Genomic DNA, 12,469 nt, shown 5'->3' with positions numbered 1-12,469 from the left:
GGCTGATTTCTCCCACATTGTGTACAGCACTTTGAAACTTTCGGCAATCTAGTGTTGTATATATTTTATGAAATAAATTACTAAAATAATGAAAACCAAATTGACCTGCACCTAAAATGCTTGCCTAACTCACATGTCAGTATAACAACAAGATTTTCACTTTGGTTTCTCTTCAGATCGTATAAATCTTTCGCCTTTCACTTTTGAATGCTTCTTTGATTTCTGCCTCACAAGATTTTCCTGAGCATTGTTATAAGGTGCACAATAGCACATCCCCAAAACTAAATTACATTACATCACCACACATAATGTTTCCCCTTTTTGGATTTCTAGCTTGCTGGACTCAATGTTCATTTTGACATACAGAGTGGCGTCCTTTACTGTCCTTCCTATAGAAGGCATATATAAGTAAATATCTATAACTAATGTTATATGAATGTATCTCTCCCCCAAATATCTGGACTTCCCATAGACATCTGGTTGGCCACTTTGTGAGTAGGATGATGACTAGAATGTTGGTAATAAGAGGTTGATTTATCCAACATTGTGTAGACCAGTTTCAGATTTCCTACATTTTTATGAAATAAATTAATGAAATAATGGGGGGGGGGGAACGGGACGACAGGAATGATCTGTACCTAAAATGCTTGCCTAACACATGCGTCAGTATAACCAAAGGGACAAATCCTTTAATGTTTTCTTTTTATTAGCTGCTCCCTGCTATTCAGCTCAGGTCTCAACACAATGATGTAGCATTTGGGGCAAAAGATGCAGCCCAGTAGCCCAGCACTGGAGGCCAAGATAGAGAAGACTTCCACAGCCACCATGTCTTTTCCCCTTGTGCTCAAGTAAGTAGGAACAAAAGAGGCCCAAACACTACAAAATGCTAACATGCTGAATGTAATGAACTTGGCTTCATTGAAGCTGTCAGGTAACTTGCGGGCTAAGAATGCTACAACAAAGCTGGTGATGGCCAAGAGGCCCATGTAGCCCAAGACACAGTAGAACATGGTGACTGACCCTTCATTACATTGCACAATAATTTCTCCACTTACTGAATGAAAGTCCAAATCGGGGAAGGGAGCCGAGGTTGCCAGCCACATAGTACAAATGCTTGCTTGAACAAGGGAGCAGGTTAAAACAATGAAGATGGCCAGTCTTTTCCCCACCCACTTCCTCACGCTGGACCCTGGTCTGGTGGCCATGAAAGCTGTAACCACAGTGATGGTTTTGGCCAGGATGCAAGAAACAGCCAATGAGAAAATTATGACAAACATTGGTTGTCGGAGAAAGCAGGTCACTATACAAGGTTGGCCAAGGAATAACAAAGAAGAGAGGAAGCAGAACAAGAGGCAGAGGAGGAGGGTGTAGGTGAGGTCCCGATTGTTTGCTTTGACTATGGGCGTGTCTTTGTGCTTAATAAAAATCCCTAGCACCACAGCTGTGATGATGGACAAAAAACCAGAAACTGAAGCTAAACTGATCCCCAGAGGTTCTTTATAAGAGAGAAAGTTTCTAATTTTGGGGATGCAAGCATCTCTGTTTCTGTTTGAATATTGGTCTGCCGGACACTGGAAACAGTCTTCTGTATCTGAAATACAAATAGAAGAGACATTTTAGTGGCAATTCATTAGCCACATCATATGGAGTTAATAATGTATGTTGACAAAATTTTAGGAACCTACCTTTCTGGTCTGAAATCTTCCCTTCTGGACATGGAGCACAATCATAGCAACAGAACTTTTTCTCTTCCTTCTTCTTCTTATGATGACCAGTGTGGCAGTGTTCATTACACACAGAAAGTGGAAGCACCTACGCACAAACATAAGATGGCTGTGGGACTTGGGGTGAGAGATTGTAGTTAACTTTCATATGAATCATCCTAAAGCCACATGATTAGCTATGCTTGTCTTCATAGTTTTATCATCTATGGAGATAAAATATGAATATGAATGTAGTTCAATAGTCTTTCGTTCTTCAGCCTAGTAGTATTTGTGGGGTTATTTACAAAGCTACATTAGGCAGAACTAGTACTTTCGGACATCCTCATTGCCTATTTGCCCAAGAAATCCCCATCATCTCTACCTGATTAAATGTTTTATGTCAGACAATTAGTTCTTCATTAATGGTGAAGTCGTCTTCTTCACTGGGGTCCACTCTCCCAACTTTCACTCTCTGGAAAGAGTTGTTGTGGAATGTCACCAGGTTCATAATGTCATATCCACCGCTCAATTCCCCTTTATCATTAAAGGACACCATCACTCCAGCAGAGTTGTTAAATGCAACATCTTGCAGAAATAAGTCAACCTAGTTTTGAGAGATAGAAAAGTTTTCAGACTGAACTTAAATATATGGTCCAATGACATAATAATAATAATAATAATAATAATAATAATAATAAAATTTTATTTATATCCCACCCTCCCCAGCCGAAGCCAGGCTCAGGGCGGCTAACAACAATAAAACAGTACAAAAGTACAGCACAAACAACACTCTAAAATCATTCATTATAAAATTAATTAATTCAAGCCACTGGCAACCATTGGGCAAGAGCTCCGCGAAGATTGCCGAGGGAGGGAGGCAGGCTGTGCCCTGGCCAAAGGCCTGGTGGAACAGCTCGGTCTTGCAGGCCCTGTGGAAAGATGTCAAGTCCTGCTTGAGATGTAAGCCCCATGAAGCTGTTTGAATGTATAAGATTCATTACAATTGTCACCTGTTTCAGCTGATTCTCACATATGATAATTTTAATTGTGAATTGAAATGATTTTTTAATGTAAAGACATTAACTTCCATGGATGCAGTGACTGAAGGTCATCAACATTACTCAACAATATTGTTCTTCGTATGGCTCTAGATGTATAAATGGCATACAAAGCATAAGCTGAAGTATAAACAGCATTGCTGTACTTTGTATGCATAAGGTCACTATCCATCGCAATGAGATTATTTTGTTGTGAAGACATTACCTGCCAAGGCTGCAGAGACTGAAGTTCAATACTGCTACCATCCACCCTTGGTCTCTGCTTGGATTGGGATGAGTAGAAGGTATGCAGAGCATGAGCCAAAGCATAGACAGCATTATAGACACTGTAGCTGTGGCCTGTCATGTGCATTTCAAAAATACCCGCAGGGAGACTTTCTAGCCTCTCCTCTCCAGTACAGCTGTCATCATCCATCATAGGCATCTCTGGATCTGGAAATATACAATCAAATGCTTGCTCCCAGAAGCCCTTGAGAAAACCATCTGCTTGGGTCCTGGAAGGCTTGATGCTCTGGAGAAATTCTGAAAAATCCAAAAGCTCTCTTGACTGAATTGTGAAGGAAAGTGAACCTTGGAAAAGCTGGAAATCCCAGTTTCTCTGAGGGCCAGTAGATGTGAAATCTATCTGGGATGTCATAACCCATACCTTTCCAAATGAAGCATTTTCCTTATGTCCATGATCATGAAAAAGATTAACAGTTCTCAGCCAGGCGATTGTCAAAGATTCTCCATAGCAGATAAGTGTTCTGGCCTTCTTATCTGTGAGAGATACATAAATTCTTTCAATTTTATTCAGTATTTCATCTACATTTTCCATGGAAACTTGCTCTGGGATTCTTTTTGTGAAGGCTGAACAGATTCCATGCTTGGAAAACAGTGGCTCCAGGGTCTTCAAGAAATGTTCTCCCGTGTTATCATCCACAACAAACAACCCAACCCATGTCCATCCGAAATACTGAAGTAAACGGATAATGCCAGTATATTGATGGCTTTCATTTGGGACCATGCTGTAAAAGGAAAAGCTCTGCAATGCTTGAATCTCTTCTGCGGCAAATGAACCATAGGTAAGCTAAAAGAAAACAGCTTCATTGCAGCAATAAGTTAAGATGATTATCTCTGTGCCCATATTGTTTGTTGTATGTGATTTCATAACAAAATATTTATTTAAGAACTTTGTGGGTTTCAAAATAATGACAGCTGATCAATTTTTTTGAGAAAAATAAGCATTTTCCAGTATATTTTTTTCTGCTTTACCTAAGTCTGACAGCAGTAATAAAGATGTTCCATGTTGAGCTGACAGTTCATGTGCACAAACTGAACAGGTTTAGGATCCAGCCTAAGCTCCTGCCCAGTCCCATCCTGACCCTGGAAGGCCTTTTGAGTGCAGGACTTACACTAGTAGTGGCTAAACCATAGATGAGATGGGATGAACAAATTACAGTAGCATATCTTCAGATGATCCAGGATTGGACACTTAACACTCTGTGAGCCTTTTTTGATCCCAGAGTTCCTCTGCATCATAAATCACTCATCCCAGAAAATTTTGTCACAGGATTGCTCACCCAACTCTGCCTTTTTTTTTTTTAAAAGATTCTTTTAATTTGCAGTCTCTCTCATTTTCCAAAACACAGACCCTACCTGTGGAACCTTGTAGAGGGTTAAGATGTCTGCCATATTGATAGAGATGCCAGATGTAAGTCCCCCGATAACGGCTATGAGGTTTTTCTGGATATCACATATGTAGTTGGGGACAAATCTGTGTGATTTGAAGAGCAGGTCCAAAGTGGTACGATAGGTCATCCTTGCATCATAGTAACTGTCATAGATGTGGAACCCAAGTGTAGCATTGGGCAAGATCTTTTGATCATCATTGATCTCCTTTATGACAAACACCAAAGCCAGGGCGTGCTGATAGAACTTTGTCACTATACTGCCAATGGAGTAGACACAGTAATACTTTAATTCACACTTAAGCATTTGATGCATTTTTTTTGCAATCCCATTCATTTTTGTTAGAGTAGTCTTTTATTTCTTGCTGTTTTCATTTTTGAAATGCTGCATCATAGTGTAAATTTCTCCTGATCCTATTATTATTATTATTTGCAAGCAATTTCCTCTAATGCAATTCTATCATCAATATATTTTGTCTTCTCATTTTTTTTATTTTTATGTTGTGAACTCCCCTGTAATCTTTGAATGAAGGGTAGTATACAGAATTAATTAACAACAACAGCAACAGGTATGTGGCAGTGATGTTGCTGCTGGATGGGTATTGCTAGCCACTCCTGCTTCACACAAACATGCAGCCTTGTAAAAGACAATTGATCTTTCAGGAAAAAAAGTGGGGAATATAACTACTTACTGTGGAACCTCAAGTAGCTCCTGAGAAGGATCTTCCTTAAATTTAATTTCTGAGGAATGGTAAAAGATCTGAGAAACAATCCCACCAATCAGGAGGTCACCTGGCTGGTACCATTCATGTGGAACTGGGATTGGATCACCTGCAGGGCACTGCATTGTATTGACTTTGCACACAATGGGTAGCAGAAGCAATAGCAAAAGTCTCTGCATAGTTGCAATAAATCTCCTCCTAGGGGGCAGATTCCTTGGTGTTCATATACACCAACTGCCTGACTTTGACTACGTTAAATGTTGCCTCACTCTTACAATTCACTTCATAAGGTGAAACATATCACCTTTGCTTTTAGCATAAGCATAGTTTAAATACTAATTTAAATAGTTAATCCTTCTCTCTCTTTTTATGCTGGGTGTTCAATATGAAAAAGCGGCGCTATGTGTAATCATTATCACAGACTACTTCTGTCCCCCATTCCCAACTGTCAGTGAGCACTTTGTTTCCTTAATACTTTTCCAAGCTGTTTTTTGACTGTTTTCTAGTGTCTTTGTGAAAGCCTTTCAATATTTGGGTGACTGAAGCAATTATTTTGAATTGGCTAATTGCAGAGGGAGATAATTACACCTTCAGACTTTAGATTCTGAAGTAACTGCAAATGAGTTGCCTTGTTTTTGTAGATGAGAAAACTTCAGATTTCCCTGAAGATCAAAGCCCTACAAGAAAATCAGGACCTGACACAGTGCCATAATCTTACCTAGGGAAACCAATAAGTGCTAAATCATAAAACGAAATCCACTGTCCAACTCCAATTTTGCAATAAAATTGTAACCTTGAACGTATTGACATGGGATCAACAAGAGGAGCAGTGACACTTGATGTAAACTAAAACTGTTCCTCTAGTCTGGTGTAAGCTGTTTTGTTGAGCCAGGTCAAAAGCATCAGAATACCAGGCTTATGTACCCCTGAACTGAAACATCACAATGTTCAACCATATCCTCACCCACAGTAGCCAACTCTTCTCCACCTTAACCCCTATGCATTTGCCTAACCACCTTTTAAGGGCATTCAAGTTGCTGAGCATCACTAACAGGAACAAATTTCATGGTTCAACTTTGTGCTGTGTGAAGAAGTCTCTTACTTCATAAACAAACAAAATGTACTCGCCTTCAGGTTTACAATCTAAAATGACATAGCACAAAAGGAAAATGGATTGGGAGAAAGAGTTTTATTGCTTTCTTGGCTCTAAGAAGGAAGTGGGAGGGCTCTAAAACCCTGCCAGAGCCCATGCTCCCTCTTCCCAAAGCTAGGTATCTCCTTACCCACCTGAGGGTGGGGGGAGGGCATGCCAAATGTTGGCCTTGCACAGAGTGCCATAGTACCCAAGTCCACAACTGTGAAAGTTTCACATTTTAGCAGAAGCACCCATTTTTTAAAGCACAGGACTGGCAATTGTCCTCCACCTACTTCACACAAGGTGGCAGCATTGTCATATACAGAATACAAAACACCACTGGCAGATGAGCATGAAGGGTTGCAGTTTCAACCATAAAGCAGTGCCCCCTCTACAAGTATCTGAAAACTAACACTATGCAGGTCCCTCGAGAGTCTGATTCCCCAAGGAACTTCCCTACATTTTTTAACCAAAAGCCAAGGCAGTCTGATCCCATGCTCAATTAATAGAATGGCTTTAAATGCATACGCTTCTTTAGGTCAGCTTTCTTGAGCCATTACCCATGCTTTTTAGGTCTCATTGATAGCTTATGGTAGGTGGGGAAAACAGAACCAGGACAGGGACATAGCCACATGGTGGATCATTTGCTTTGCACGTAGACAGGACAAAGTTCAATTTCCAGCATCTCCAAGTAGGGCTGGAAGAGACCCCCTGCCTGAAACCATGGCTCTTTGCAGTAGGCACTCATTCCGTTCTCTAACCCAATCTCTCCAGGGTTGGAGTCAGTATGCTTCTGAATACTAGTTGCTGGAAGCTGGAGGAGAGAAAGGTGCTCTTGTGCTTGGGTCTTCCTTGAACATTTCTTGCAGACATCTGAGTGGCCACTGTGTTCAACTAGATGGGCCATTGGCCTTCTATCAGGCTCTTCCTGTGTTCTTCTCTGCCACCTGAAACCTGTTGCTCAGTAGGGCTTATATTGCACCCTACCAACTTTGCAAGAGAAAGGCTTCTCTCAATTGTGAGCAGGCAGACAACAGACAGTCATGGTGGGTAATGACATAACCTTTAAGAAACAAACAAACCACCAACGAGTGAGCAGTTTCTTTCATTGCTGGGCTGCTCTGTGTGAATGTTCAGAGTTTCTTTTTCAATCTACAACAGCAGATGGAGCAGAGCCAGTGAAAAGAAAGGCCGAACTGCTTGCTTTGTCCCCATCCTCCTCCCTGCTGGGCAACACTGAGACTAAGGAGAAGGAAGCTGACAGGCAGGACCACACCCTAGACTGGTTGTAAGCAAGAAGGTAGGCAGGTGGAGGCTAGCTGAGGGCAGACTGAGGCTGACGGGGCAGTTCTAATGGACCAGCCTCCACTGTGAGCTGGGCTTTCCCAAGATATCAGGCAAAGAGCAGAATGGCGCTCCCACATCCAGCCTACAGAAGCCAGCTGCTCTGCATTCATCTTTGAAATCCTCCAAGAGTTCTGATTTTACAATCAGCTTTTTACACAGCTGAACTTCTGTACTTTATTTTTACTTGATTTTAAATCAGTCTCCTTGGCTTATAATTTGAACCATGATTTTTGCCCTATTACTGTGCATGTGTGTATGTTCTAGTGGTTAGCACATCCTACTAGGACCTGGTGACCTTCTGCCAGTCATTGTCACCCAGCATAACTTACCTCATGAAATTGCTGTGAGGATAAAATGGGGAGGATGAGAACCATATATGTCACCTTGAGGCCATGGCAGAAGACGTAAATGAAATAATAATAATAATAATAATAATAATAATAATAACAACAACAACAACAACAACAACAACAACAACAACAACAACAACCTACTCCTAGGGATGGGGCTGAAATTAAATTTCATTGGGATTTAAAGAACACACCTAATTCAAACTTTCTGAAACAATACATGAACCAAGATAACCATCTTTCAAAATTCATACTTCTCTGAATTTTGCAATGTAGTTCTACAGCCAGGCAATGTGTACAAAACAACAGCAACAACCAAATCATATAGTGCTGTAAACTATGCAGATATATGCATATATTTGTGAAAATACCCTGAAGCAAAATTGCATATAATAATGTGCATATTAGGAGAAATCTGCTGATGAAAATTTGTGGAAATATATATGAGGTGAGAAATATGTATAACTGAAATTAAGTTTGGAAAACGAGGTCAAACTGAGAGGAACTGGGAGGCACTGAATTCAGTAGATTTACTCATCCCTACCAAGTCCCTAAGTCATGTTTGCAGAAAGACAGAGGTTGCAAACTGGCTGCATTTCTCTCTTATCCTCACTGTGGTATGCAAATAAAGAGGTAGCTTCCTCTTTAAATCAGTCAACATTGTCTCCCTACCCAGGACCACAATCCCATGTCTCTGTGATCAGTTCCAAATTCATATCTCTCCAAATGGCAGTAGGAAAAATGTTCTTTTGGCTCCAATTTGTCTTCTTTGCAGCTGTGCTCAGAGGTATTTCCCTGCCCTTTCAGATTCCCTTGGCAAGAAGATGCTGAAGTATGCAGTGGTTTGTTTTATAATATATTTTTCTTTACAGATGTCCACTCAGCGATTCAGCTTGAACCATCTGAAGGGGGCATTAGAAGGCCCGGAGAGTCCCTCCGCCTCTTCTGTAAAGGTTCAGGATTCACGTTCAGTATCTATGAGATGCATTGGGTGTGACAGGTTCCTGGAAAGGGACTGGAATGGATTGCAAGGATATACGAGAGTGGGAGCACACAGTTTTATGCTGATTCAGTAAAAGGGCGCTTCACCATCTCTAGAGACAATCCATCAAGTATGGTGTACCTGCAGATGAACAATCTGAAGCCTGAAGACACTGCTCTATATTACTGTGTGAGACACATTGAGAGGAAGTGAGTCTGAAGCTAGTCAAAAACCCTCCTTAGCAGATGGTAGCTCTCAAAACTGATCCAAATACGTGAGTCTGGGTGAATGAGGCAGAACAGGGTACTCCCCTTGGTGACTTGAGAATTTACTACAAGTCCTAGAGTTCGCAGCAGGAGCTGGTCAAACATATGTCATTTGCACCAGACGGAGACTTCCCCAGCCTTAGCTGAAGATGGGTAGGAATGAACCTGAGACTTTTTGCTTAGAAAGTATGTGTTCCACCACTGAGCCATGCCTCTTTCCTAGTCTGTAGTTCTGGTTAGATGAATTCAGTAAGTTATGCCAAATAAGTTTTCCAATATTAACCCAATATTACTCCAATTATACAATTTATACAAATGCCAATTAATTCCAAATTAATTCCAATTAATTCCAAATTGGAATTTGGAGGTGAATTTGGTAATTTAAACCCATGCCTGTGCTGCTAACATCTCTCTGTAAAGCCTTGGCCTAGCTTCAAGACAACTGAGATAGAGTTTAGTTCAGGTAGAGTATTTAGCCATTGATGTGTGTTTCTCATTGGGACTGGTAGGAAAGTAGGTACGGAGGCCAACAATAAGTAAGATCAGAGCCAACAACAGGCTCCAGCAGATTTTGCACTTCATTGTGTCCCCAGTCAAGGCAATGGCTTCACCTTGGGGCAGAGGTACCAACTTGAATAAAATATTGGGGGGAAGCACGTAAACCCTGCCCTGCATAATCAGTCACATGACATGGTGCATGGGCAGCATTTGAATGGCAAATTGTTCCCCCATCAACTTTGAATGGCAAATGGTTCCCCCATCAACCTCAAATATTTTATCAGGTGGGCCAAAAACCCTTCGGCCTCTAGGAGTTTGCCCCTATGCCTTGGGTCCTGATATATATATAATCATTGTGCTTCCAACCAAATTTGCCACTAAGGCCCAAACCTTTTATTTAAGCTTTACTTGCATCCCAAACCATCTGTATCCCTTCAAGAGCCAGTGTGGTGAAGTGCTTAAGAGCAGTGGACTCATAATCTGGTGAACAGGGTTCGATTCCCTGCTCCTTAACATGCAGCTGCTGGGTCACACTTCTTTGAAGTCTCTCAGCTTCACTCACCTCACAGAGAGTTTGTTGTGGGGGAGGAAGAAAAAGGAGATTGTTAGCTGCTTTGAGACTCCTTAGGGTAGTGCTAAAGTGATAAAGTTGGATATCAAAGAAAACATTAGGTAGTTTACCCTGGAAATTTTTAATATTTTTCTCTGAAGGTCTGTCTCTCTTCCAGTTTCCAAAAAGGCATCAATTTTCATATAAAAAGTCCAATAACCTATCCATAAGTCCTTCATAAAATATAGTTTTCTCTTCATTCCGTGCATATATGTCTACAGCCAGAGTTTTATTACCTTAGATACTAACTCCCATCCAAACATTCAACATTTTAATCAGTCAATCAGTTTAATTGTAAATAGGCCAAAGGCCTTTACAACAGACAACAGGGAATAAAAGGAAACTTTTATCTAAAACCATACAATGTAACCTGTAGCAGTTTACAACATAAAAATAAATTTACAACATTAAAACTTAAGATTGGAGTGCATTCACATAGCTACATATCTACCTCAGTTTGGAGCAAAAGTTGTTATGCATATTGTCAGGGAACTACCATCGGAGCCAGAGGAGGGGAGAGGGCTCCAGAGGGATGACGGAGAGCATCCCAGGAGGGAGAGAGACAGCCCATCTGCTGGGGAAGGAAATCAGCGCAACACCAGTGGAGAAGGGGGGCAGAAGGGGGAATCGGTGAGGGGGCTCCAAGACTACTCACCGGAGACCAGCGGGGAGAGCACGGGTCCTCCACTGCCCACACCCTCCCTGCCCAGAAGACTTCTGCGCAGGGAGAGTAGGAGGAGACTTGGCGTCAAAGAACTTCTTTGCTGGAAGAAGTTCAAGAAACGCCCACTGACGGATTCTGCCAGCGATTGAGACAGCCACAGATGAGTGGCTGTCCGGACAGAAAGGATTCACCCAGGTAACCCAGCCAGGTGTGGTGACAACTTACACAAGAGCAACCCCTAGAACCATTACACATATATAGAAAAACTCCATCCCCAACCCCATCAGTCCTGCAGAGGCATCCCATAAAATTTTTAATCTTAAAAAATACTCTGTTGTTGTATATTGACTAAAGAACATCAATCCACTTACAGTTAAAGCACAAATATATCCTTATTTCAGTACAGTATCCAGAAATAGCATACATACAGAAATTATTAAATGTAATAATTAGCCATAGATGAGGTATGAATAACACTTTTTGATTAATATGAAAAGCTACTTGTTCAGTCAGGCATGATATTTTTGATCATGTAAATCTGGAATCAAGTTCCCATATCTTATTTTCTTAGGGACTAGAGAAGACTTCTGCTCACAAATGGAAGACAAGATCCAACATGTTGCCTACCAGAAGAGTCAATTGGTATCAAAACACTGAGAGAGTAATTCCCCCCCTCTCTCTCACACACACACAGTTATCCACAGACACAGTTATCCACAGCACTATCATTTACTCAGGTGGTCAAAGCTCCAGAGACTTTCAAAAGGGTAGGAGAAAACAGTGCAGGAGAAGTAATTCCCCCCTCACACACAAAGTTATCCACAGCACCATCATTTCCTCAGGTGGTCAAAGCTCCAGAGACTTTCAAAAGGACAGGAGAAAACAGTCAGTAAGCAAGTCTGAAAGTGATGATAAATGAACACCTGTGCCATGGGAAGTTGGGATTAAATGCAAGAGGCAAGCAAGGACATCTCCGACTATTTTCTCCCATTGTCTTGTCAAAGCTAGTTAGAAGGAAATAGGTGCAGGGCAGCTTACATTATATTTAGAGAGAAACTTTGAGGAAAGCATGTTAGCAAAAACAATGTTTCTTCTTCTGCTGCTTTCTACTGTGTCCAAAGTAGGTCTCATGAAATGTCACACAGGTGATCCTCTGCCTATACCACATGAATGGTACCAGCCAGGTGGTTTCCTCATTGGTGGGATTACTTCTCAGATAATCTACTTCTTCCATGAAATTCTGTTCAAAGAACACCCTTCCCAGAATCACTTTGACATTCCACAGTAAGGATTGTCTTAGCCAAATCTGTTAAGTTGTATATATTTTATAAATGTATAGGATATATGGGGTAGTATCCAATGCTGTAAAGATTTGTGAATGGGGAAATATAAAAACAGTAAAAGCAATCATCATTATGTATATACCTTGTGCACTGGGATAGAGGTGGAGCATATTGTTATATT

At 41.1% G+C, this 12,469-nt stretch overlaps 1 protein-coding gene across 3 annotated transcripts in view; it reads right to left on the bottom strand.

Moving 5' to 3' along the window:
* Nucleotides 1-419: 419 nt before the first annotated feature.
* Nucleotides 420-12,469, bottom strand: part of LOC309326595 (vomeronasal type-2 receptor 26-like) — a 406,890-nt gene continuing 394,840 nt past the window's right edge. Inside the window, exons 1-4 of one of the 3 annotated variants that reach the window (XR_014150333.1) lie at nucleotides 2,967-3,830; nucleotides 2,086-2,307; nucleotides 1,686-1,812; nucleotides 420-1,591 (exon numbers count right to left, since the gene is read on the bottom strand). Coding sequence is in view for 2 of the 3 variants with exons in the window: in XM_081835454.1 (XP_081691580.1) it covers nucleotides 2,104-2,307; nucleotides 2,967-3,767 (1,005 nt within the window). In the remaining variant the exon portion in view is untranslated. Of the gene's footprint in view, nucleotides 1,592-1,685; nucleotides 1,813-2,069; nucleotides 2,308-2,966; nucleotides 3,831-12,469 lie in introns of those variants that run through there. The other 2 variants (XM_081835454.1, XM_081835453.1) reach the window with 2 other exon arrangements.

Source organism: Podarcis erhardii (assembly GCF_964252035.2).
Source record: "Podarcis erhardii genome assembly, chromosome: 13".
Taxonomy (NCBI): domain Eukaryota; kingdom Metazoa; phylum Chordata; class Lepidosauria; order Squamata; family Lacertidae; genus Podarcis; species Podarcis erhardii.
Note: the sequence above shows the minus strand (reverse complement) of the source record. Positions and strands in the feature narration are given on the sequence as shown.